General features: G+C 38.7%; 2 protein-coding genes across 9 annotated transcripts in view; both read left to right on the top strand.

The window, feature by feature from the left end:
- Positions 1–17,582, top strand: part of Nck1 (NCK adaptor protein 1) — a 60,525-nt gene extending 42,943 nt beyond the window's left edge. For 4 of the 5 annotated variants that reach the window (NM_001106851.2, XM_039081189.2, XM_063265226.1 and 1 more), the window contains exons 2-4: positions 1,283–1,523; positions 14,059–14,771; positions 16,904–17,582. In NM_001106851.2, the coding sequence (NP_001100321.1) occupies positions 1,298–1,523; positions 14,059–14,771; positions 16,904–17,098 (1,134 nt within the window). In that variant the 5' untranslated portion in view covers positions 1,283–1,297 and the 3' untranslated portion in view covers positions 17,099–17,582. Of the gene's footprint in view, positions 1–1,282; positions 1,524–1,564; positions 3,335–14,058; positions 14,772–16,903 lie in introns of those variants that run through there. The other variant, XM_039081190.2, reaches the window with a different exon arrangement.
- Positions 17,583–19,238: 1,656 nt separating this feature from the next.
- Il20rb (interleukin 20 receptor subunit beta) overlaps positions 19,239–27,589 on the top strand; it is a 37,959-nt gene continuing 29,608 nt past the window's right edge. For 3 of the 4 annotated variants that reach the window (XM_063265999.1, XM_039081976.2, XM_017595846.3), the window contains exon 1: positions 19,239–26,513. In XM_063265999.1, coding sequence (XP_063122069.1) covers positions 26,141–26,513 — 373 coding nt within the window. In that variant the 5' untranslated portion in view covers positions 19,239–26,140. The remainder of the gene's footprint in view (positions 26,514–27,589) is intronic. The other variant, NM_001173438.1, reaches the window with a different exon arrangement.

Raw genomic sequence — 27,589 nt, 5'->3', positions numbered from 1 at the left:
TTAAATATTTATTTATTTATTTATTTTTTTTTGGTTCTTTTTTTCGGAGCTGGGGACCGAACCCAGGGCCTTGCGCTAAATATTTATTTTATTTTTAATATTTTTAATTTATTTAGTGTGTGTATGACAGAGAAGAAGGAGGAAGAGGGGGGAGGAGAGAGGGAGAGGGAGGGGAGAGGAGAGGAGAGATGGAGTTACCAGGGGTTGTTAGTTACCTGAGGTGGGGAGTCTGAACCAAATCTCAGTTCTCCGGAAGACAGGAAATACTTTTAACAGCTGAGCCATTGCTCCTGCCCTTATTACTGAATTTTTCATACACACATATCAGTGTACTTGGTTCTCAGTCCAGAGAACAACATGAAAGGGGTTAGACTTTTGAGATATGAAATGTTGTCTAAGTTAGCCTCGGAGTTATGATGCTACTACCTTAGTCTCCAGTTGCTGAACTTACAGGCTAAAACTTTCTTTAAAGTTTTAGCTCATACTGATGGTATCTATGTGTTCCATATATGTTCTTTTGTTTAGAAGTAACACTTGACATGCCTGTTATATCTCACTAACAGTGTTATTTTATAACCTTGATGCTTTGTCTCCTTGATTGTTTAATTATTGAGATAAGTATGTTAAAAATAATCCCTCATAATAATGGATTTGTTATTTCTCCTGTAGTTAGACCACTATATTTAAATTTTGTACTATATAACTTATATGGGATAGAAAAGTATTCAGAAAGCATCTATGTTATTTGTTACATACAAGTTTGATTTTATCCACATTAAGAAAAATGTTCAGTTGTTTGTGTAGTGAATTTCATTGCTAATGGTGGTTTTAAATGTAAGTTAGTTTATATAATACTAAATAGGAACAAGTGCTTTTTAAAAATTAGTATTTGCCTGTTGGCATTTTTCATATCACTTTTAACTTTTTGATGTTCTTAGATGTTTTTCTTTTTATAGTATTGGGAATTGAACTCAAAGCTGTGCATATTCTAGGCATGTTCTCTACCACTAAACTACATGCAACCCCAGCCCCCGTCTCCTGTTTTGTATATTATTTTTGAGACAGGGCCTTACTCTGTAGCTCACTCTAGCTTCAAACTTAGTGTGTAGCCAAGGCTAGCCTCAAACTTATGAAAGTCCTCTGGCCTCAGCCTTTTGAGTGTTAGGCTTGCTGGTATGATTCATAATTTCTGGCCTCTTACATGTTTAGGCATGTCTTTTTGAACAAGCATGTAGACAGTTACACTCCAGCAACATTTAAACACATTGTCTATGTGTTACAGTGAGGCTGCTGAAACATGGCTGAAGAAGTGGTGGTGGTGGCCAAATTTGATTATGTGGCACAGCAGGAACAAGAGCTGGATATCAAGAAGAATGAGAGATTATGGCTCCTGGATGACTCTAAGTCCTGGTGGCGAGTTCGAAATTCCATGAATAAAACAGGTTTTGTCCCTTCTAACTATGTGGAAAGAAAAAATAGTGCTCGGAAAGCATCTATTGTTAAAAACCTGAAGGACACCTTAGGTAAGTGGTTTCCTATTGGAGGAAAAGCAACAGCTTTCATTTGAGATGGATTTTGGAACTTAGTTCTTTGAACACAATCCATATAGCAGTATGCAAAGTTGTTTTATCTAGACAATGTAAGTTGAATTCCTAACAGCTGTTTAAGAGGCAATGACGATCATGTTAGCTGTTTATATTAATCTAGGCCTGCATTCAAATGGTACTAATGAGCAGAACTAACTTTGACCTTCAGACACACCAGGGAAGGCATCGGATCCCATTACAGATGGTTGTGAGCCACCATGCGGTTGCTGGGAATTGAACTCAGGACCTCTGGAAGAGCAGTCAGTGCTCTTAACCACTGAGCCATCTCTCCAGCCCAACTTTGGCCTTCTTACAACAGCTCCTGTGGAGTTTCGATTTGCAAAAAATTTGCCACTAATTGAGAAAGGGAAAATGAATGAGATTCGCAATTGATTCTAGGCTTCCTGGTAATTTATGTTACATGGCACATTACTGAACTTTATTGACATGTTAATGAATTTCCCTTAAAAAGCAAATCATTTTACTTTATTCTGACGGAAGAGTTCTACACCATTGGGCTATTGCTGTATATTTGCATCTGTAGGACTGGTCGCGTTTCTGTTAACTTCTGTCTTACCCCAACTCTGTATGTTTGGTTCAGCTGTTTGCTGGCCTTTATTAAGGCCAGAGATGGGGAACCCACTTTACCCTGGCCTTGGTTAAACTGAAGGAAGGAAGTATGTAGGGTGAAGACTGACCTCCTCCCTTTTCTTAATTTAACTTTCCTTAATGGACAGGAAGGAATTGGGAGGGACAGAAATTTAACTTTGGTGTTCAAGGAGACAGATGTGCTATTGCTTAATAATTCTTTGCCTGTTTGTAAAAAAGGAGGAAAATGGTTTTTTGTGTACAGTTTAGGACTAAATGTAGCATGACTAGCATATTATTAAATAGTATTTAAAATTTTTGATACACAATTAATACTCTAGTATTTTGATAATTATTGGCAATATAAGGTAAATGTTTCTTCTTTTAAATTATTCTAAGCTGCAAAAGCTAAAATATAGTACTAAGAACTTCCTGAAGTATTGGATTTTCAGTTTCTACACGAAGACATTTCTGGTATACTTAACATATTTTAATATCTGCAGTTAACATGGAATTTGACACACCAGTTAACTTCTTACCTCTTAATTTTGGGAAACATCAGTCAACTGTACTTATTACAGTTATAGTTGTCTGCATTTCCCAGAGTTTGGAAATTAAATTAGTGGTCACATCTAAATGATATGAATCTAGGTTTTGTATCAAATATCTAACTTTCCCCCGTTCCTAGGATTTCTGTACCACATTTTGATACCTTAAATCTCATATAATTTAATGAATTTGTTTTACAATGGCTGTGCTAGTAGAGACATTGTTTGGAAGTCAAGGAAAAGGAGGAAGTGTAGGAAATGAAGAATGTATGTATTCATTTTTAACTATTAAAAACGTACTAGCTTTAATATTTTCTGTTACAATGAGTGGATTATAACTCATGTTTTTGCTGCTGCCATGAGTTATTTGTTCCACGGGTTATGGCTTACAGGGAAACAGTATTGGAAAAGAGAAGCCTCAGTTTTGAAAACTTTTCTATTGCTTGGGTGTGGGCCAGGTCACATGGATTGGGTGTGGGAAGTTTCAGTGTTACAGAACAGACCAGGAAGCTCACTGAAAATTATCCCGGAGCTGTGTCAACAAACTTTGAAAAGAGAACACAGAATTTTTATTCAAAATGGATTGGTTAAACATCTTTAAAGACTTTTTCAGTAAGTTATTTTGTTTATTAAGTCTGTAGTTTTCTTGTTACAGATTTTGAATTGGATTTTATTGTTTTGTGAATTAAGAGGGAAATTTTATGGAAAGAACTCAGTGGGTTTATGTAAGCTGGTACTTCATGCTGTTTGTGTAATATAAGGTAGATGGCTGGTGATATTTTCACTAGTTGTTTGATCTGGTAAATGATTTAAAAGTGTTTCATTGTGAATGCGTAACAAGTAGGCAGAGGATATACAAGATTTAGATGTGAAGTAGAGAGTTGGAGTTCAGTAGCTCAACCTCGCACAGGCATTGTCAGTTGTGAGCAATTCTTTACTTTCACCCTCTGAAGTAACACCATGGGGTTTTTTGTTTGTTTGATTTTGGTTTGGTTGTTTTTTTTGGTTGTTTTGTTTACTAGATTTTGCTTATGCTTTGTTGGAATAATGTCAAGATAACATTTAATAAGAGCACTAGTAAACTACAAGTATTGATTTATAAGTAAAATACTATGCTAACCTGGCTCTGCTGGTGGCATACTATGATAATTTTGCACTTGATTGTATCTCTTTGAATATTTGCTAAGTGTCATTACAAAAGTGAAGAGAGAAATTATTCTAGAAGTCTCTTATATACAAGAAGCCTAAGAAGAAAACAGTAATCTAGCGAGAGATTCCAAAAGAAAGGGCAAAGCAAAGGAGTAAGCACTGTTGGAAGAGAATGTGGTCATTGTAATGCGTGGGCTCTTTTGTTTCCTTGTTAGCTTTGATGACTGACTGATTCCTGCATTCTTTCTTCTAACTCCTATTTACTTTTTAGAGAACAAACACATTTTTAGATCTTTGGGATGCCAGGTTTTTTTGGTTTTTGTTTTTTTTTTAAGAATTATTTTATTATAGTTTATGTATATGAGTACACTATAGCTGTCTTCAGACACACCAGAAGAGGGCATCAGACCCATTACAGATGGTTGTGAGCCACCATGTGGTTGCTGGGAGTTGAACGCAGGACCTTTGGAAGAGCAGTCAGTGCTCTTAACCACTGAGCCATCTCTCCAGCCCAAGAGATCCAGTTTTTTAAAGCTAATTTTCTTCTACACATTGTGTGTATGTGTGTGTACATGCCTTTGCGCATGTGGGTACACGTTATAGAGGCCAGAGGCTAACCTTAGGTGCCATCCTCAGGAACACCATCCTCCTCTTTCCAGGGAGACACGTTCTCTCATTGGTCTGGAGCGCATAATTGAGCTGCATTGGCTAGCCAATGTTCCTCAGCAGTCTGTCTCTGCCTCCTCAGCTCAGGATCATAAAACCAAGTTAGCACACTTGGCATTTTTTACCTGGGTTCTGGGTAAAAAATGAAGTTCTTGTGCTCATGGTGCAAGTGTGTTCCCAACTGAGGCTTCCCCTCAGCTCTTTATTCATTAATTTATGAACATACTTTTATAGAGAATCTAATGCAAGCTGTATAAAAATCCGCCCAATGTTTTGGCAAGATGGTTCAGTCCTTGTCATCAAGCCTGACAACCCATATGATCCCTAGAACTACATGGTAGAAGGGAAGAGCAGATTCCTACACATTGTTCTTACATCAGCATATTCATGTTCACATACATGCACATACACATACTATAATAAATGAACAAATAATGTAATAAAATCATTTTTTAAGATTTGTATGACATATTAACTCTTGTAGAATCTGGTAGGGAGTTAGATGTAGTAATTATCTGTTAATAATGTAGGTAGGTTTCTATCTAGGTATGGTCATACGTTGGTTTTTTGTTTTTTGTTTTTTGTTTTTTTTCTTGTTTGTTTGTTTTTCTGAGACAGGTTTACTCAGTGTGGCCCTGGATGTCCTAGAACTTCCTTTGTAGACCAGGCTGACCTCAAACTCACAGAGATCTGCCTGTCTCTGCCTCCCAAGTACTGGGATTAAAGGCATGTACTACCATGCCTGGCATGAGTGGTAATCATTAATAAACCAGAAATGATATTAAAAGATGGCATGCATATAAAGCATATGTTATTGGACATTGACTCAGTATATCAGTTTATAAATAGAATGACAAAGCTGTTCTCTTACTGGGTCTTAGGAACTTTACAGTTATAATCCTAACTGTATCTAGTCCAAGGGCTAAGATTTTAGTTTTGTAAGCAAAATATTACTTTCCTCAATCCCTATAATACCGATGTTTATTCTGCCAGGAAACTTGTCAGAGTAGAGACAGGTTAGTCATTCACCTGATTTCTGAATGGACTTGAAAAACAGAGAAAACAGGATTATATGTTCTTCATTAATAGCCAAGATACTTTGAAAATATTACATATTTTCATAATTTATGATGTAGATAGATGAACAGATGAAGTAAAAAATAGTCTGTAATGAGTAGAATAGTATATATTTGTATTTACAATAAATTAGTTCTACCCTCAGTTAAACTATGTATAAGCCTCGTAGTCTTAATATACAGCTATAAATTTTTTTTAATTTCCTTTTTGGGAAAAATCAACAGTTGGGCAAGACTAGATGATCCTAGAAAGTACCTTCAAGCTCTAGAAGTCTTACAGTCTTGGCATATACATAAATGGCTGTGTGTGTGTCATGGGGATTGGGGGAAGTCCACAGGAGAAGCAGGTTTTGGAGAAATGAGGACATAAGCGCAGATGATAATTCAGTGAGGAATTGGAAGCAGCAGTACTTTCTCAGAACCCATTCTGTTGAGCATTTACTTAGCTATTGAAAGAAAGCTGTTATTGGAAGCAAAACCTAATAAAAATTTGATGAAAATCAGCCTGGGAATGGCTGACACCAAGGAAAAATTTAGTAAGAGCTGCCATGGTTGTGTAAGTGCAAAAATCTATGGTGGTCTTGATTCAAGTCTTGTCTGCAGCAGCTTCCTTACATATATTCTGGACAGTTAAACATGGCAGTTTGTCCACTTGGTATCTGATGCTTTCAGACTCTGACATTAAGCTTATTAGGGATTTGAAAGCAGTTTATATAAGGAAGAGTTATTGGTACAAAGATTTGCTTGAGAAAGAAGAACACTATCATATAGAGATTGGGGTAAAAATTTTTTTTCTTAAGGTTTCACTTTGTAGACCAGGTTGGCCTCAAATTTAGAAATCTGCCACTTCTGCCTCTGGAGTACTGAAATTAAAGTTTACCGCCATATTCAGCTGGTTCCAAAAAGCTTTTGAGCAACTTATAATTCATTATTCTTGTTTAAAACATTGCTATAAGGGGTTAGAGAAATGGCTCAGTGGATGAGACCACTGACTGCTCTTCCAGATCTGGGTCCTGGATTCCATTCTTAGCACCCACATGGTGGCTCACAGCCTTTCATAACTGGTTCCATGGGATCCGCTATCTCCTTGTATGCAGGCGTACACGTAGACAAAACCCACATATACATTAAATAAGTAAGTAGTCCTTAGCCAGATAAGGTAGTACAGACCTAAGAGTTCTAGAACAGTCAGAGCTACATAGGGAGAGCCTGTAGCCCGAGACACACACACACACACACACACACACACACACACACAATTTCTAGAGAAGACCAAATAGAAATGAGAGACAAAAGCTATCCATTTTTTAAGGTAACAACAACAACTATGGCTGCTTCAGAGTTATCTCCTCATTAGTGTTTACATGTGACTCTTTCCCTTCCAACCCTGGCTAGGTCTGGCCAACCTGTCATGGTGAAAAAGATTTATTTAATTCTGAAAAATACCAGAAAAACTGATAGCTGCTACCTACTGAGTGCCTACTATGTGCTGTGTATTATCCTAAGCACTAATATATGCACTTTTAAAAAAAACTCTTGGGGTTGGGGATTTAGTTCAGTGGTAGAACGCTTGCCTAGCAAGCGCAAGGCCCTGGGTTCAGTCCCCAGCTCCGAAAAAAAGAAAAAACAAAAAACTCTTTACATGTCAACATTTCGAAGCTTAAAAATTAAATAACTTGATTAAATTAAAGAAGTTAACAAGGGACAATATAAATTTAAGTCTTTTTATTAAGTTTTCATAATATATCCTTTAAGAGATGATCAAAACAAGAGTAGCAATGGAATAAAATAATTTGGAAATAAAAGACTAATTGAAATTAGGATGATTGTGGTCAACTAAATGCTAGATTAAAATGTGCTATGAATGTAGTGGGGGTTTTGTTTGTTTTTAAAACAAACAGGGTCTCACTGTGTTGCCAATCCCTTGGAATCCCTTGGTTCGTTCAATCACTAATACATGAGACTATGACATGAGCTTTGTGTGTCAGCTTTGAGTCCCAGAACTTACAGGCTGGGTCTTTAGGCAGCGACCAGCTTACTAGGGCAAAGCCTTCCTGAGTTGGATTAGTGCCATCGTGTGACACAGTTACAAGCTTTTTTGTCTTTACTAAAATGTGAGTCCTGAACTATAAGAAATAAAACCACCAAATGTAGTCTTTAGCCTAGACTCCCAGCTTCCAGAACTATGAGAGGCAAATTTTGGTTAACTGTAAGCTACGTGGCTTACGTAATAAGCAGCCTGAGCAAAGAAAGACAGGAGGGATTTTGGAAAAAATAGTAATATAGATTCTGAAGGAAATGTAAAAGAAAGGATCTAATTGTTAATAAGTATCACATACATGATTGAATGACTTAATACTTTAAAATAATTTTGTAAAATTTTTATATCAACCTTTGTTGATAGCAGATTGTAATATAAACAAAGTTGTAAAGGAGAATAATATAGCCTACTAGTTACACATACATTTGTTTACAAAAATGTATTACTATCATTGTGTGTGCACGCCATGCGTGTGCACATGTTCGTGCACACGACAGCAAGGATATGTAGGTTAGGAGACAACCTATGGATGTTTGTTTTCCCATTCCATCATGTGCGATCAGGCATGGGGTTTGTTCTTTTTTCTGATAAAGATTAATAGAACATTTAATATAGGGGAGGCACTAGGGATGGAGAGAGAGTGGGGAAAAGCATATGCTTGGCCTTAAGGAAGCAAATAGGAGCACACAGTATTAGCATTAGGGTAAAACTATAGAACTTTGTAATAGAAAAGGAGAAACACATAAACTCTGAGGGAGAGGGAAGGAAATCTTCAGTGAGTAACTACATATCTGTGCCAAGTTTTGAAGACTAAGGTGGGAGTGTTCCAGTGATTATGAGACTTTGTTCTGGCTGTGGTGTGTTAGAGCGGCAGTGTGCCAGGAGGAGGGTGTTACTGAGGACAGAGATGTGGAGGCTTCTAGTTTATAGACACTACATGCCGTGTCCTCACAGTACTGCTAGTCTCTTACGATTAGTGCAGATTGTTTTTAATGTGCTCTCACTTGACATATTAGTTGTTAGTTTTTCCAGAAATCTTTATTCTTTATTTTCTGATTATATGTAATCAGAATGTATATATATAATCGGAATATCTATAACTAGTTGTGACATTTTCTTTAGAATTAAAAGTCATTTGGAGGCTAGTCTTTATTTTCAGTTAAAAGTTTAAAATATTTTATTTCACTGTACTGTTTATATGTCTGCTCCATATACAGTTTTTGATGGTGTACATGCAAAAAGATTAATGAAACACGAACACTTATCATTGAAAGGTATGCTTTATATTTGGCTTAAATACAAAATAAAGCAAAAACTCAGGGGGAAAAACAAACTATTATGTAGTTCCTTGAGAAGATCCTGGAATGTTTTAACAAGAAGTGCTTGAATGTCCTTGGGGTGGGAATGGGAAATGCATTTTACCATAGGTAACTATCACCGATGAGGAAGGACTTGTTTTGCTATTTCTTCCTTTATGCCCAGTCCCCCATCTTCCTTCCTATATTACCGCTTCCTTTGTGTTTCATTTCTTAGCATGTGCTGTTTTTTTTAATCTCTTTAATTTCTTTTGTAGTTTTTTGGTTTTCCTTGGAAGCTACCTTGGAAATAACAATTAACATTTTGTTTTTAACAAGTTTAAGTTAGGGGTTGGGGATTTAGCTCAGCGGTAGAGCGCTAGCCTAGGAAGCGCAAGGCCCTGGGTTTGGTCCCCAGCTCCGGAAAAAAAAGAACCAAAAAAAAAAAAAAAGTTTAAGTTAATCCCAACGTAGTTTGAATGATATAGATAACTGCTCCTTTATATCATTATATATTATCTCTTTATACACTGCCTATGTACTTAGGTTGAAGATATGATTTATGTATTTTTAAATCATACAGGAACAAAGGAAAAAAGTTGGGACTAGTACTGATACCTATATAGCTACCTTTATTTCTTCTCTGTTTTGTAAATAAATTTTTGAGCTTATAATTACATTTCTGCCTTCATTTTCTTCCCTTAAGCGCCTCCCAAGCACCCTTGCTCTGCACCCCCCTTGAAATACATAGTCTCTTTTTCTTTAATTGCTGGTGCTGGCTGGTGCTGGTGCTGGCTGGTGCTGGTGCTGGTGCTGGTGGTGGGGTGCGTGCGTGCGTGCGTGCGTGCGTGCGTGTGTGTGTGTGTGTTCCTAAATATTTAATGCAACCTGCTCATTCTATGTAGTGTTACTTTTCTGTACGTTTCCAGGACTGATCATTTGGCCCTGGATACCTACCCAGTGTGCTCTTCCTTGGGGAGGACTTCTGCTCTTAACATTCCTTAGTTCTTTGTCATTCTTTGACTAGGGTTGAGACTTCTTGAACTTTCCTATGTTCATGTTGGTGTGTTTCTAATGGTGGTATTCTTTGTTCTTTATTTGTATGATATCTGATTTTTTTCTGGCTGATGTCTTTTTTTTTTTTCCCCAATCTGGAGGACTATTTTTTACATTCTTTAAAAAACACAAGTTTATTGGTGATGAATTAAGAATGTCTTAATTTCTTTATCTTTGAGGAACTGTTTGGTACTTTTTGTAAGGTCTGTATTCTTATTTATATGGCTAATGAAATCTTTTGACATTGTTTCTTTAAACATACAGAACAAAGAAAACGGAGGATGGGAATTCCATGTATAGCTTGGCTGTGTGTTTGTACGCTCTTTTAACATTCGGCCAAGCCACTTACAGTTCTGTCTTGGGCTTTGCCTACTGTGCTCTTAGAGGTTGTAGGTCAGCCAGAGGTAAAGATCAACATTTTTTTCTAACCTTTTCCACAACATGTGTCCAACCGTGATCACATTGTGATCATCTTGGTTCCTGAAAACATATGGGATCTTTAAGTACCTCCTTTTTCCATGTATAACCTTCCTTATCATCTTCCCGTTCCGGCTTTTTGATCTTTCTTCCTTGTCCCAAGTGTTCCTCGTCTCCGCTACTGTATCACAAATGATTCAAAGTGAGATCCACCTAGGAAGACAGCCTAGCTCTGGATTCAGGGATCAGACACTAAATTCTGTCAGTCACAGTTCCTTAGTGAGGTTGTGTGTAGCTATGGGCACAGCACCTCTGCCCTGGGAGGGAGACGAATCGGAGGCTGCGTTCTGTGCACCCGTGGTCTCTTAACAAAGCAGCACTTTGTTCACTCAGCCTTCCTTGCCTGCCGCTTTGCTTCCTTTACCAGATGCCAGGATTTGCAAAATTGATACTACAGTGTTTGCCAGCTCATTAGCTGATCTTTAGAGGAAGCCCTGACATTTCTACTGCCATTTTTAGTGATGGCACCCTGTTGTAAAGATTTTTCATAATGATGACCTCATTAGCCAGAAGTAAGGAGATCAAGGACACAGTTGTTTAAAGGTATAGAAGGAATCTTTTTTTTTTTTTTTTTTAAGGAGGGATCATTTTTATTTGGACATGAATCTAGGTTTGAGGTGTTGGTTATATCTAATGGTGTCTACTGATAGAACTCTGTCTAGTGTTGGGTTTCCAGGTAGAGCAAGAGTTTAAGTCTTCAAATAAATTACATACAAGTTTAAGTGTTTTTTTTGTTTGTTTGTTTGCTTGTTTTTGTTTTTTGATGTAGAGAAGGCCAACTATGCCATCTTGGGGAAATAATTTTCAACTTAGGACTTAATAATTCATTCATAAATTGCTTTTTCCTGCTCACTAATGTGTAAACTGCAAGCACTGGAAATTCCTCAGGGAGCTGTCGTATTAAGGAAACAGACAAGTAATGAAAAAGCATGAAGAGCTTGCCTGTGATCTGATTTGTCACATGGAAAGATGAGAAGGCCAAGGATGCTAGTAATTGTGTGTTACCTGGATAACACACACTTAGATTGAGATTGACCACAAACTCATGTTTGAATACTTGGTTCCCATCTGGTGGAGCTCTTTGGAAAGGATTAAGAAGAGAGGCCCTATTGGAGAGGGCGTTTCATTGGTGGAGAGCTTTGATGTTTTAAAAACACCCTGCAGGATTTAGCTCAGTGGTAGAGCGCTTACCTAGGAAGCGCAAGGCCCTGGGTTCACTCCCCAACTCCAAAAAAAAAGAACCAAAAAAAAAAAAAAAAAAAAAAAACACCCTGAAGCATTCTTTACCTCACGTTAGCTCTGAGCTTTTACTCCAGAGCCCTGCTGACTGCCTGCCTGCTTCTGTGCTGCCCCATCCCCTGCCATGGTGGTCATGGACTCTAACTAATCCTTTGAAACTACAAACTCTTTTATAAGTTGACTTGGTCATGGCATCTTACTACTGTAATAGGAAAGTAACTATGCTACTGCTTTTGCTAAGAATGTGTTGGCTCCTGTGCCTACTGGGTAATTAAAAGCAAGATAAAACCTGGTATCTCTGCCTTCATTTTATATCTACTGCTTTTACTATGGGTCTTTCTTCTGTTCAACTCTGCATTGAAGCATGTTAATCAAGGAGTGTCTATCTGAAAATTTTGTGATAGATACTGAATCAGACCCATTCCCTTTAAGGCTTAAGGCACAAACATAAGAACTCAAAAAGTTCTTTGGGAGTTAGTTTTTATAGTATCCTGTTCAGATCCCCAGGGCTTACTGAAAGTTCTTAGCCATTGTCCTAACCCTGTGGCCACCTTTTCTAAGAGCAGTGAAATCATTCAACACCACCTTAGTAAGACTTAACCCTCAGCAGAAGTAATCTCATGAGAACCAGAGTTTCAAGCAATAAAGAGGCCCCATTGCAGAGCCAATGCTGGAATAACGACCACAAAAACTTCACTTTGACTAGGATGGCTTCATAATGTATACCTCTCATCTCTTGCCCCAGATATTGCATTAGCTTATGATTTAAAGCTTTTGTCAGTTTCCTAGGCTAAGATGCATGGTGTCTATCTTCCCCACATTGCCATGCTATTTGAAGTTCTTCCCTACTCTTCATTACTTTTCTGTTTGATGTCTAGTCCTCTTGGCCCAACCAACATAATTTGTTACATTCTACAACACCGGCCCTCCAACATAGATAATAATCAACTTGTGTGAAAGGGGGGGTGCAAACAAGAGGGAAGAAGTTGGAAAGAGAAGTAGAAAGATAATTATAAAAGAGTGATAGAATTTTAAAAGAATAGCTTGAACTCAAGTCTCTGAAACTCACACAGTAGGAAAGAAGGAGCTCTCAGAAGTTGTTTTCTGTCTGCACGTGCTAGGCTCAGTAAATACATACACGAGCAAGTGCAGAACTGACTGAAAGCATAGCAAAGTGAATAACGCTAGGATTGAAGAGATTTGTGGGCTTTTTAGATAATTGATGAAGCTAAGTAAGAAAACAGCAAGGATAGTATAACAAGGAGTCTCAGAAGAGAAAAGATGGCTATTAAGAACCACGAAGGATCAGAATTTGGGGTCTTGGCTGAATAAAGACTAAGAATAATATGGTGGCTTTTTTTTTTTTTTTTTTTTTTTAACAATATAGGAAAAGGGTTGGGGATTTAGCTCAGTGGTAGAGCACTTGCCTAGCAAGCGCAAGGCCCTGGGTTTGGTCCCCAGCTCCGAAAAAAAAAAAAAAAAAAAAAGAAAAGAGGGTATTTAGGATACCTGCTCTTCTTTAAAAAAAAACAAAAAAAAACAATATAGGAAAAAATTTGAATAGTTTACAAAGTCCCAGATTTCAAAAGTAAAAAAAACCAAAACATCAGGTACCACGCTGAGAAGTGAGCAGCCCTGAAAATGCGTGGTTCCCCTTGAAGGATATATTTCCGATGACGGGTTCATTTTCCCAGTTCTTCCAATCAAAACACATTAACCATTTTCTATGTACCAAGTGCCCTTCAAACTCCCAGGGATTTTTCTATGAGCAAAATGAAAAATCCTTGCCCTTTAGGAGGTTGTATGTGAATTGGGATGAAGGGAAACAAATGAGTAAATAATAAATACCTTATTTCAAAGTAAACAGATCTGTAGAGTGGTCTGGCTTTGGAAACTAAGAAGTTAATAAATGAGATTGCCCAGATAGAATTCTTTATGTGCATCAGGTACTAATTTAAATAGTTGATTCATTTGTATACAGCTAATTACAAAATCTAGGTTAATAAACTAAGATATCAAAGTGTGGGATTACTGAAGTATTTGTACTTCAGTACTTTCTTTCATAGTTGTAGCTATGAAAGAAAGAAACCATATTAACATTTAAGAGAAAATTCAACATGGCAACTTTATTATTATGCAATTATTTTTTGGCTTTGGCAGGAGAGAAAGATACTTAATAGTATATTTGGTTTGGTTATAGAAGAACTTAACTTGTATTTTATCTCCCAAAAGATGATTCCATCATGCCACAGTCTGCTTGCTCCATTTAGAAGCCTGGTTGAGGTAAGTGTATCAAGTTGAAGCTATAGTCTTACAGCCTCCTCTTTATTCAAACAGGCATTGGAAAAGTGAAAAGAAAACCCAGTGTTCCAGATACGGCATCTCCTGCTGATGATAGCTTTGTTGATCCAGGAGAACGTCTCTATGACCTCAACATGCCTGCTTTTGTGAAGTTTAACTACATGGCTGAGAGAGAGGATGAATTGTCATTGATAAAAGGGACCAAGGTGATAGTCATGGAGAAATGCAGTGACGGATGGTGGCGTGGCAGCTACAATGGACAAATTGGATGGTTCCCTTCAAACTATGTAACTGAAGAAGGTGACAGTCCTTTGGGTGACCATGTAGGTTCTCTGTCAGAGAAGTTAGCAGCAGTTGTCAATAACCTAAATACAGGTCAAGTATTGCACGTTGTACAGGCTCTTTACCCGTTCAGCTCATCCAATGATGAAGAACTCAATTTTGAGAAAGGTGATGTAATGGATGTTATTGAAAAGCCGGAAAATGACCCAGAATGGTGGAAATGCAGGAAAATCAATGGCATGGTTGGCCTGGTGCCAAAAAACTATGTTACCGTCATGCAGAATAATCCGCTAACCTCAGGTTTGGAACCATCGCCTCCACAGTGTGATTACATTAGGCCTTCACTCACGGGGAAGTTTGCTGGCAATCCTTGGTATTATGGCAAAGTCACCAGGCACCAGGCAGAGATGGCATTGAATGAAAGAGGGCATGAAGGAGACTTCCTCATTCGCGACAGTGAGTCTTCGGTAAGTGATTTTCAAAGGAAAGTGAAAATAGAGTTCCGTGCATTCATAAATAAGGTCGGAAAGGTTGAGTGGCCGGCTTCCTTCAGCCTGAGGTAGCCAGGGGACACGATCACACTCTTCTTTCCAGTGTACCTGTTTTGAATAAGATAACTGAGCAGTGAATATCTTGTTTTAATAGACTTTGTTCAGTTGCTTTAAATTTGCATTTCTGGAATAGTTCTGTTCATTAAACTTAAAAATGGAGCAACTGAATGTTTCTTTATAAATTAGTTGTTTGCTTAAAATATCTTTTTTAAAAAAAAATAAAACAGTGATTCACTATTGTAACCCTGGCTGCCCTGAAACTCACTGTGTAGGTAGACCAGGGTGCCTTGAAATCACAGATATACCTTACTTGACCAAAAATAGTTTTTATTCACCTCAACAACCTACTTAGCATCATTTAAAATATACTTGCAATAAAAGGTAAATTACATTGCAGTAACAGCTAGACAGTAGCCATACAAATTGAACCATGACATCACTAATAATCTCTTAAAAGTGTTCCTTTGAATGCTAAAATTTGATGGTTATTTTTTTTTTAAAGTTTTTCCTGATAAATGATGTCACTACTTATCAAATCATGGCTAATACTGGCTTTTTGTGAATGCATTATACAAACAGTTTAAAGAAAGTGGTGTGTGTATGAGACTGAGATGAATTGAACCTTCTGATGCGGAATTGGGAGAAATGGGCCTTTAACCTGTCAGGAGGCAGAGAGTTGCTAACAGATGGGATAGAGGAGTCCATTTTTATTAAAATCCTGATGGTCAGCAGCACACAGACCGTTCAAAAGTCACTGTTCTCGATTGACATTGTTCAGAAATATTAGGTTTAAAACGACAGCTGCAACTGCCTCCACCTGATTAAGAAGGAAAGAAAGTTAAGTACAGGATGCTGGTTTTCTTGTGGCTTGAGTATAAATACCAGCTGAAATATGTGATTATTTTCAGTAGTGTTATTTTTCAGCTAGAGATCGTGAACGTGTATTTTTGTTTAGCCTTACACAATTAAATTTTTTTTCTAATTCATTGCCAATATTTAAATAGGGAAGGATTTATAAAAATCCAGACTTTGGGGCTAAAGAAATGGCTCAGCAATGAGAAGTGCTTACAGTTCTTCCGGGGGACCCATAGTACCCAGCACTGTGTCAGGTGTCTTACTGTCACCTGTAGCTGCAGCTCTTAGGGGATCTGATGGCTTCTTGAACATCTTGCACTAGTGTACATATATATATATACCCACGTATAGACATACAAACATATGCAAAATCTGTAAAGTAATAAAAACTTCTTTTAAAAATGTGGACTTCAGATTTCCCTTTAAAATTGAAAGACCACGTTGGAGAGAGGACTCAGGGTTAGGAGTACTGTTCTTTTGCTTTTTCAAAGAAACCAGTTTTGATTCCCAGCAACTCAAACCATTTGTAACTCCAGTTCTAGGGGATCCAGTACCCAATTCTGGCCTCCACAGACACTGCTCACATGTGATATAGAAACATGTATGCAGGCGAAACACTCACCCATAAATAAAGGTGTTAAAAAAACTGTTCACGTGCAGTCAGTTCTTGCAAAGCAGCAATCACAGGTGAACAGTAAGTGTTCTTTAGGCTGGCCACACCCTCTTTCCTCCTCTGCCTTTCTTACATTTAACTTTTGGCCCTTGTAGGAATTTGTGTTTGTTACCTTTTATTAAAAGTTTAGTTGAATTCCTATTTGTCCATTATTTTTGAAAATTCAGCATACTATATAAGTCAGTTACTGTTCACTCTGAACTGAGAGGGGATGGAGTGGAAGTCTGAGATTTTCTAATGTTTTCTCTTGTGCCTCTGAAAACTCCTTTCTGTGTTTACTACTCTATGGGTACTGTGGGTGACTGTTAGGAGACGCTAGCACCCTGTCACCAGGTAATGGATCCTAGGCGTGCTCTTTGAGGCTTGTTTTCCTCATTTATAAAAAGGGCTTATTTGGAGAAATAAAGGAGAGATATAAATAATTTAGCATAAATGCTCAGATTTACACAGTTATGTTTTATTTTATGTCCTGATACATGACTTTCAAATGTTTACTTCCCCTTTCCCCTTTCTGTTTTAGCCAAATGATTTCTCAGTATCACTAAAAGCACAAGGGAAAAACAAGCATTTTAAAGTCCAGCTGAAAGAGACTGTCTACTGCATTGGGCAGCGGAAATTCAGCACCATGGAGGAACTTGTAGAACATTACAAAAAGGCACCGATCTTTACAAGTGAACAAGGAGAGAAATTGTATCTCGTCAAGCATTTGTCTTGATACTGCTCGTCAGCAATGACTGCTACACACTTTAACTCGTCACGCAGCGGAAGACTGAGAAAGTGTTGGGCCAGTTGTGCTTGCTGGGAAAGTGCTGTTTCTAACTGTATGAGAACTGACTGTACAATACATGAGTATTTTGTTATGACTCAGCCCATACATACATATTGCATAGGCAGTGCATCTCGTGTAGAAGAGGTCTTTATTCTTGGTCTTCTGTCTTACTGTTTTCTTTGCTGTTTTTCTCTTTCCTTCCAACAATTAAGGTTTTGTATTCTGAAAACAAATAATTTGGTTCAAAATCTTTATATGGAAGAATCCTTTTATTGCTGTTTCTTTATTTCCTCGTAAAGCTATCCTGTTTCCCCACAGTCCCTCTTCATATAAAATTATATCTATATGGCATATGATAAAGGACATTTCTTGTAAAGTGTTAATCTTTTCTGTGACTAAATAGCAATAATAAACAGAAAATAAGACATTATTTTTAGATATTGTATCTGTCACAAGCCATTGTAAATATCAAGTTTGTTGTCTGTGCCTTAATTTTAAAAAATCCATTTATTGTATCCAAAAGAGACCAGATAATCTGTTAGAAAATAGAATTTATAGCTATTTAAACAAAAATTTAAGAATTTAGGAAGTGTTTCCTCTCCCTTGCCCCCCTCACTTGGTTATTCAAGAGAACAAAGCAGTTTGGGCTGTTGATTCTTGAATGTTTCTAATGTTCCTTGACCAAACTTTGTTCCATGAGATCATGCCATATTTATGCCACTGTGAAATAAGTCATGGCTAAGTTTGGGGAATATAGTCGACAATGAGATGCGTAATTTTTTTTCCTCTCTAAACATCACTAATTCTGCATGGCAGTAACTTAAAGTTTTCAACTTTTCACCATCCTGATCCAATATCTGATCAGATTTACTGAAATAATTTTTTTTGACACTATTGCATATTGAGCCCAAGGATTCACACATGGAAAGCAGGTGTTCTGTATTAGTGAGTTCTCTGGTCCCTCCTTTTAGTTCTTTAACTGGGACACACACTGAAATGATGTGCTATGGTCAGGTAAACTGTATTATCTAATTTTTTGTTTGCCATCTAGTACTTTGTGTGTGTGAATGAGAAGCTAAAGCATTGAGTCTTCTTCATTCTGAAATTTTTAAGCAAAGTAACAAAAACTTCAATTCCACATAAGTACAAGAACATTGCTGCTTTTTGCTATTTTAAACACTTTACCAAAATTATAGCTCGTGAAAATCAAACTTTGTAGTTTGACTTTTTCCTACATTGTAGTATCTTAAAACTTTTCATTTAAATCTTAAAATCATTTGGAGGCTGATGTTGCCACTGGGTGGCAGCCCTGGCCTCTCCCACTAAGAAGTCAACAGATGTGATTAAAGCACTGATGTATGAATTTCAGTCTTTAAACACCTGCTTTGAAAGCTTTTTAATTTACATTTGTCTTTGAGTACTCTTTGTGTAAGGTAAATGGTGGTAGATTATTAATCTACCTAAAGGTTATATATGATACCTCTAGAGGTATAAAATACTGTGAATGGTTTCAGAATGAGTAGGTAGTGAACATTCTTAGCATTTGATGACACTTTAGTTCTTGTTTTCTCTTTGTATGCTCCCCCAACAAAATAGAGCTTTATAAAAAGACGCAGATAACTTCATCATGGACATAGCTGTTTCTGGAAACGTCCTGGAGTGGTGCTGCGGTGGATTGCATGCTAGAGTTTGTAGAAAGTGGAGGTGCTTGGTAATACCTGCTTTCTAACTATAGAACGAAGCCTCACTATACACTGTCACTTTGTGCCTCAACACTTGCTTGGTTTTTAAAAATGTCTTCAGCTTTCTCTTCAAAGGCTACTTATAAGCATGAGTTTTACTTGAAGCAGTTTTCTTAGGAATTACAACAACCTTGGAAAATGTCCCTATAGCTAGGTAATGAGACCAAACATCCAAAACCTCGTGCCGTGTATATCTTGACACACTGTGCTCTGTGTGCTCGTTTTAGACTAAGAAGTGGGTCCTGGGGAATTGCTATTACAAAAGCTTTCACCTGTATATGAAGAGATGGTTGGTTCTCAAATTTGAGTATATATCGTACCTGCAGTCTACACTTAAACAACTTTATGTATGTGTGCAAGCTTTGCAACAAAAAGAAAAGCTTTAAATGCCCTGTGTCTTATTTGGTCATAAATCTTAGGGTGTGAGTTACATACCTCCATGACATGTATTGCACACACCCACCATCCATGTCAGTGTGTGCACCTAAGACTAGTAAAGCTGTTTTACAGACATCATTGAGCAGAATACAAAATACCCAGCCAAGTGTTAAAAGCCTGTAGTTTTGGCTGCTCGAGAGGCTGAGGCAGGAGGATTATGAAGTATGCCTGGGTCTTTTATCAAGACACTGCCTGAAAAAAGAGTTGGGATTGTGGTTCTGTAGGGGAGCATGCTGGAAGCCTGGATGCTATCCCAAGCAACCACCAAACAAAGGGGAACCAAGCACATTGCCAGAGTAGAAAAGCCTCGCAGTGAGCAACCTAGGTTCTTAGAGTACTGCATGAGAATCATCATTTAATGGTCTGCCATTGTAGTCTACAGGCTGCAACCGAGAATTAGGAAAAGGCATTTTTTCCTCATACACCCCATCCCTTGTCAAAAAGTGTAGATTTTTACCTGCTAATGATGTAGCCAAATATAGAAGTATTGTTCAACTTACGTAGGATTCAACTTGACTGCTCTTAAAACGGGAGATTTCAGATAACATTGTAATTTACAGTTTCCTTTAAAAATCTGCTGACGATATGAGTTGATTTCCCAAGTTAGTAATCAGATTGCAGCCTGAAGTGGATGGCACCAGAATGTACACGTGAAAGACATTCCGGTAGAATAATAACGTCTTTCCCAACTCAGCCCATAATTTATAGCTATATTGATTTATCATTTCTCCCTATTTTTCCTATTGCATATAGAGTTTTTGGCCTTGAATATGAAGTTGCCATTTCTCAGAAAGAGTTCCTATGTCCAAATCAGTGAATTTGGAGTATATATAGCATTCCAGCTTTTACTTTTTAATTTTAATATTACAAGACAAGAAACCTTTGTATGGTTTCCTTAACTGTTTTCTAGGTTTTTACATCGTCGTCACTCCTTGAATTTTGTTCAGTATAAAACTATCATTTTCTGAATCATATCCAGAGTCTTGAAAAACAGATAACTGATTATGCTAGTTCTGTTAGGGTTCATCAAATCTATATTCTAAACACTGCAGACGGCAAAACAAGCCTAGTCCACACCTTCATTTCTTGCTGTTACATGTGTGTTTCTAGTTTACTTACAGTGTGTGGTTTGCCTAGACTTGTTGAATGAAATAGGAAATTAACTGCGCTTGCTGAGTTGTAAAGAGGAAGGGTTTGCTTATCATTGGGTGTATACACAGATGGGTTTTAAACCAAAGTAAGAATTTTTTTTTTTTTCTGGCCAAGACACTGATTTCTGTCAATTTCAGAACTGGCGTGATGCCTCCAGTAGCCTAGCAGGAACAAACTAGCTGATACGGTCATTTCTCTCTGTAGTGCTAGACAGTAGAACAGGTGCCTTGTGCACGCTAGGAAAGTGTTCGACCAACTCTGACTTTAAATGATTTCACTCAGATTACATGAGTTTACAGCACAGCGAAAGCTGGTCTCACTGCAGAAGTTTTCTCTCATACCTCATTGATGAACGGAAAAACAACATTTTGAAGTAGTGATCTAAGAAGGTATCTAGGAAGAAAAGATTGGTTTTTTTGTTTTTGTTTTTGTTTTTTTTTTCTTTTCTTTTTTTCGGAACTGGGGACCGAACCCAGGGCCTTGCGCTTGCTAGGCAAGCGCTCTACCACTGAGCTAAATCCCCAACCCCGAAAAGATTGTTTTAAACCAACTTTTGGGCTTGGAGATATCTGTGAACCAGCAGGTATCTATCGCTGAAAAATTGTTGAGACAAAAAAAGATGGATTCCAGATAGAGACTAGGTGTCTAATATAGGCTAACTACAAAAGTAGTTGGGGCGATTTTGAACACTTACAGAGGACAGCTAGTAACTTCTGAGTAAGCATGGCTTCTCTAGAGCAATGCCATCGAATGTAGTATGTGTTCTAAGCTGCAGACAGAGGGGTATTATGCAGAACAAATAGTGATTTCCTCGATTGGTTTTAAGATTAAAATTCTAGTATTGAACTGTTGCTATAGTTTGATCTTGCATGTTCCCCAAAGTCCTGTGTTAAATTCTTGGTTCCCATCTCTAGCACTTTGGGAAGGTGGTGGAGCCTTAAGGAGGTGGACTCTCTTCTCTCTCTCTCTCTCTCTCTCTCTCTCTCTCTCTCTCTCTCTCTCCCCCCCCTCCCTCCCCTCCCTCCCCCTCTCTCCCATTCCTCATCTTGCCCTAAAACAGTTCTACCCTTTAAGTTGATGCTCAGGTGAGGCTGTATTCACCCAGCAGCACAATGAGAACAAAAACAAAGCTTTTGTGAAATTTGTATTCTAGCGCTGTAAAGCCTAAGTGGAGAAGACAGTGGTCGAGGCTGGAGTACAAGATAACGGAAGGTGGAAGAGAGCCTTTGGTAGAAGCTCTTAGATGTTGTGGGCTCCACTTAGGGCCAACAAGCAATTGAAAAGCTGTAGCCAAAAGCATTAGACTGTCATGTAAATGTTCACTTATAAAGCATTGTTTCTGGTTCCCAGAGTTTAGTTTAGTTTTGTTTTGTTTTTCTTTTTTTCGGAGCTGGGGACCGAACGCAGGGCCTTGCGGTTGCTAGGCAAGCGCTCTACCACTGAGCCAAATCCCCAACCCCAAGTTCCCAGAGTTTTAAAGTGGTATTTGTTCCATCAAATAATGGAGCTTTTAACTAAGGGGCTGTCCAAAATAAAACCTGAGTCTCCAGCTTAATAGGAGTTACTGGGTAATGTTTGCTAGAAACTAGACTACAGAAAGATGACAGTGTTGGAGTTTTAAAGGTTCTAACCCATTAATTCCAAGAGATTAATTTCTTGAAGACCGTCAGTAAATTGAAATGACTTTGTTCAAAGGGAGAGTTTTTGGATTTTGCTTGGTTTATTTTTTTATTTTTTAACTCTTTAAAATGTGTATGAATATTTTGCCTGCATGTGTGTCAGTGTCCTTGGAGGGAGAACCAGGGCATCGGATTCCTGAGAACTGGAAAAGGTTGTGAGCCACCATTGGGCTGGGGTGGGGATGGGGGTGGGGGGAAGGTGGAAATTGAAGAGCAGCTGATTAACACTGAACCATTTCTCCAGCCGCACAGAGGAAGTTTAAAAGGCAGGCACGAGATCTGAAAACTGGAGTCTGGCAATATAGAGATCAAGCTGCCGTGGAGACGTGGTGGATACAAAAGGGTCCTAAGTTCCCTGTGTGACTTCCAGGAGACAGAAATGAGAGCTAAATGTCAGATATGCTTAAACACAGTATTTCGAGATCTTGTTGTGATGCAAGCAGGGAAGGGAAAAGACGATTACAGAAAGAGAGTAAAGTAATTCTCTATTTGCCCTGTGCCTGAACTGTTTTGAGAGAGTGAAGAGTGAACCTTGGATTGGGGGTGGAAAAAATGGCCATCAAATTTTTCCTTCTGCCTCACCCCCTCTCTACCTTTACATAAAGCCCTTGTTTTTCCTAACAAAATTAAATACTAAAGATTTAAGTAGCAAGGAGGAGGTAAGTGCTATTTTTAGACTACCCACTTATCCACCTCAACAGTTCATCTTCAAACCTGAATGAATGGTCCTCCAATTACGGAGAAAATTAATCCAGAAATGCAGACAACAGGGCTGGGATGTAGATCAGATGGTAGAATGGTGCCTAGCATGCACAAGCCTCTGGGATTGATTTCCAGTGCCATCTAAACCGTGCATGTTGATGTCTACCAGTCCCAGCACTTTGGGAATGGGGGCAAGAAGACCAGCAAATGAAGATCATCCATGAATTCAGCTACATAGTTTGAGACCAGGCTTGGCTCCTTGAGACCTTGTGTCAACAAAAAAACCCTTGGAGGCAACAGGATAAAGGATAGTTTGGGCATGTTGCATAGATAAGCATCACAACTGGCCGATAAGATAGTATAGGAAGGAAGTTGACAAAACAGAAGAGAAGCAAGCAAGAGCCCAGCCAGGAGTATCCGGGAGAGTTGGACAAATGAGCATAGCCATCCAGAAGCCCTCACCTAGTGTGGCGGCCCAGGCAGAGGCATATCTGACTTTCTTACTGGGTGGTGTCCGGGCTTGAGAAAGATTAATTCAAAAGCTACGATAGGCTAATGACATTACCCCTCTCTGCCCTGTATGTGTGAGCTGAGTTTGGGATTGATTCTCCCTGTAGTTGCTTGTGAGATTGGCAGATGCCAGTCAGGGCAATAATGCTTGGTTGGCTAATCTTGGTATAGACTCATGCCAAGCAGAACTAACCATTTTATGATCCTATGACTTGGTGGCGGCGGCGGCTGCGGCTCAGCCATGTGAGTCTTAACTCTTGATTGCATGAGTTCTGTCTACATTTCCTCTTTTGACCTTTGATTCACTAAGTATTGTCAGTGTTTCCATCTCAAACTTGGCTCAAGTTGCTCTATGTGAATGGCTGAGTCATGAACTCATCCAATGCCGCCTTTTCAAACGCAGGTGGGTATATTCCATTTTGAGACCCACTTCCTGCTTATTCTCTAAGCCTTTATTAATTTCACGGCTCACGCTCCTTTTAGTGTTAATTGGGAAGCAGCTAATGAAAAGAGTTGGGCATATTCCTGCCGGATTTCCTGCCCCCATTCTTGATTCCTGCAACTATTTTGTTAGACATTTCTTTGTAAATGAGAAAAAAAAAAATAAGGCTGATGGAATCGTTTTCTTCCTCTGCATCAAATGGTCATTAGTTTTTCCATTTACTCTTCAGCCCACAATGATCTAGGTTCTGATCCAAGGCTTCCACAGGAACTCCTCTTGCTGGGATGACAATGACTTTCCAGTTGTTACATCCAGGGAACATTTTTTAATGATTAACTCACAGAGGACTCTCTTCTGCACTCTGCCTCAACAATCACAGCCTGCCTCATTGTTTTCAGAACTGTAGTCGTCTATACTGGATCCTCTTCTCTGAGCTGCCCTCCCACCCCACCCCTGTCTTTCTGTTTCATGTTCTTATCCTGGTATGTATGTATGTATGTATGTATGTATGTATGTATGTATGTATGTATGTATTCACACCCTCCTTAATGGACATGTTCTTTGCACAGGCTCTCTCCATAGGCAGGAGAAAAGTTTCCCTTTCTTGACATCAATTTGAGGTAGATTATTTGCATAGCGGGGAATGTGACTGCTCACATAAATGCTTCAAATCTAAGTATATAAGGCTAAGCACAAGCAGCCTTTTCCCACAGACCCCCTAATCCTGCCTGTCTTGTCCTTGCCTTACTCTCTTCCTTTCTCTCCATTGCTGTCTATCCAGTTATCCAAACCAGAACTGGAAAGTCCTGTTTGGCTCCTCTTCCTGGCCCCTCCCAACCCATGCAATATGTAGGAATTATTATTCTGCATCTTGAGGTTTTGGGTTTGTTTTCTTGTTTTGTTTTTTTTTTTTTTTCTCACAGATCTGGGAAATCTAGAGTTAGGCTGACAGTATCTCTCACCTGGATTCCTGACAGAGTCCCCTCAAGTCTGCCCCTTCCTTGTTTTCTCAGAAACCTTTTAAGGCTTAAATGCAGAGTATGCCACGATCAGATATGAGTTTAAAACTCTGCCCTTGGTATTCACTGCTCTCAGGAGATACTGGAATCTCAGAAAACACTGAAAGCTCTCCAGACCTTGCTTCTGTGTGCCTCACCATGTCTTTTCATCCCATCCTTGATCGATACCTGTATAAAACTTAAGTGGCTAAGTTCAATACCCCATACCCGTCTCCTCTTCAGGAAGCCTTCTATGATCCCGTAGAGTAGATTGGGAGTTTCTCTTTAGTACTCCAGTACCCATGATGGTTCCTTCACTGTACTCAATATTGTCCCATGACTATGCACCTTCATCAGTTGGGAAAGGATAAGAACTGCGAATTCCAAGATTTTACACATAGTAAACTCCTAGTGAACTTGTTGAATGAATCAATGACTGTCCCAAAATTATCATGCAAGTAAGTTACAAAACTGGAACCAGAAAATATCCTATTAAAAATATTAAAAAAAAGAATAAATGTGGGCTGGAGAGATGGCTCAGTGGTTAAGAGCACTGACTACTCTTCCAGAGGTCCTGAGTTCAATTCCCAGCAACCACATGGTGGCTCACAATTATCTGTAATGGGATGCTCTCTTCTGAAGTGTCTGAAGAGAACTACAGTGTACATATAAATAAAATAAATCTTAAAAATAAATGTTTATTCTCAAACTAGTGTTCATTTTACCATTATAATTTGCACATTGCTTTTTTTTTTTTTTAAGTCCTCAAGGAATTGAAGTTTAAGGGGCCAATTTCTATTACAGGATTCCTCTTCAAAGTTTTAAAATTATTTTTGATTTTCAGTAGTGCATGCTCAGGACTTTAATTTTAAAGGATACGTGTTCACACTTTTAATTTCCATTTGCTATTTCTTCTACATCAGGATGTCAATCTTGTTATTACAGCCTAGATTTTCTTTTTGCAGATGTGTAAATATAAAGTGACTGTTCTTTTACCTTTTGACTTGTATAATGGTATTTCAAATGGAGGCCACAGGGCTGAGTCGTAGCTCAGTGGCAGAGTGATTGTGTAGCCTGCCCAAAGCCCTGGATTCATCCCCTAGCACTGTAGAGTACAGCCATGATGGGAATCATTTAACTTCTTCCCCTTTCCAGAAGTAGGTATTAGCAAACAGAGCTGATTAGCACCAGCCTGAATGAACAGCCAGAGAGGGTCTTGGCCGAGGAAGCCTCTTGATGAGTAGGGACAATAATCTTGGCTGCTCACTGGTAAGTCCCAGGGCCCTCCACCACAGCCTGGATGCCCAGATGTCTCCCTCAGGCAGATGGAGATGTCTCAAGATCCCCGGTTATCATTTCTCTGGAACTCTGACAGGCCACTCCCCTTGATGCAATATCTGGGTTTGGGCAAAAAGGAGGGTGCTGTGAAGTCCGCCCATTTTGAGCATTTGGGCCAGCTCTCCTTTTCAGAGCGAGTCAAGCTTCATTGCAACTCTGACCTCAGCACCAGCATCTGCTTCCTGAAGCAAGATGGTCAGCATGGACAGAAAGCTTCATTCTGGAAGAAAACAGTGTTTCAGGGCAAGCTGAGTTTGCCAGAGTTCCTCACCAAACAGGCCAGCACGATGGTTTTCCAAGGAGTCTGGACAAGTCCGATCATGTGGTTTTTCTACAGCATGACCTCAGGTTTTCTCACTGGTAAGAATGAATTTAAATACAACTGACAGCCTGGGCTTTGAATATTGGTTAAGAAGATGACAAATAGTTTCCTATGTTTGGGTTGGGTTAGAATGTCTTTTCAAAAACCTTAGCTCCATTTTTCAAATCTCAGATGCCTGCATTTTATTTGGAAAATTTCCTCCTGACATCCACAGAACAATCTGAAAAAATGTCATTGATATGGTCTGCAGAGCTCAGTGCGTTTTGCTGTTTCGTTTGGCATTTGAAGGGTTAAGGTATAGTTACTGCAGTTATTTCCACATGGCACTTAAAATGATTAAAAATTCTGACAAATACAAAAAGACATTTATAAGCTTCAAATTGAGCATAAGATTTATAAACATTAGATTGCTCTCTCTCTCTTTTTTTTTTTTTTTTTTTGGTTCTTTTTTTTCCGGAGCTGGGGACCGAACCCAGGGCCTTGCGCTTCCTAGGTAAGCGCTCTACCACTGAGCTAAATCCCCAACCCCTAGATTGCTCTCTTGATCATTATAGAAAAAGGTACTTTTCTAAATGGTATGAGCATTTAGAAATACATTCAGTTTGGGGCATTTTCCTTCCCGGGAAGATTGCATGATTTTCTGCTCCACTCCTGGCTCCTTGTAATTACCTTCTTTCTTGTTCCAGAACTGCAGCTCCTTTCCTACCTGTTAGTGTTTCTTTAAGTCGAACTGCATTTAGGAGAGATTTCTAGTTTAAATACTCCAGCGTATGCTTACTTCGTGGCGTCGGTGGTGTGTGTGTGCGCGTTGCCTTGAGCACTAAGGCAACTTTTCCAAGTGTAGCTGACATAGAAATGGATGGTATTCCTGGCCCTCAAAACTTCAGCGTTCCAAAGGTTCAGTAAACGCCGTCCACACTCTGCTCAGTGGTCGTCTATGTGGGTTCATCCTGTATCTATTTGAGCCTATGTCTCACTCCTTTCAGAAAACAACTGTAGACACGGCCACTTGCTGTCCACACAGTCGATGCGTTCTGTTACTCTTTTCTTGCCTTAGCCTTCATTGTTATCATTTTCCCATAGGGGCTGTTGAAGTGGTTCAGTAGGTAAATGC

The sequence above is a fragment of the Rattus norvegicus genome, chromosome 8 (assembly GCF_036323735.1).
Source record: "Rattus norvegicus strain BN/NHsdMcwi chromosome 8, GRCr8, whole genome shotgun sequence".
Taxonomy (NCBI): domain Eukaryota; kingdom Metazoa; phylum Chordata; class Mammalia; order Rodentia; family Muridae; genus Rattus; species Rattus norvegicus.
The sequence above is the reverse complement of the archived record's forward strand: the minus strand, read 5'-3'. Positions and strand labels throughout refer to the sequence as shown.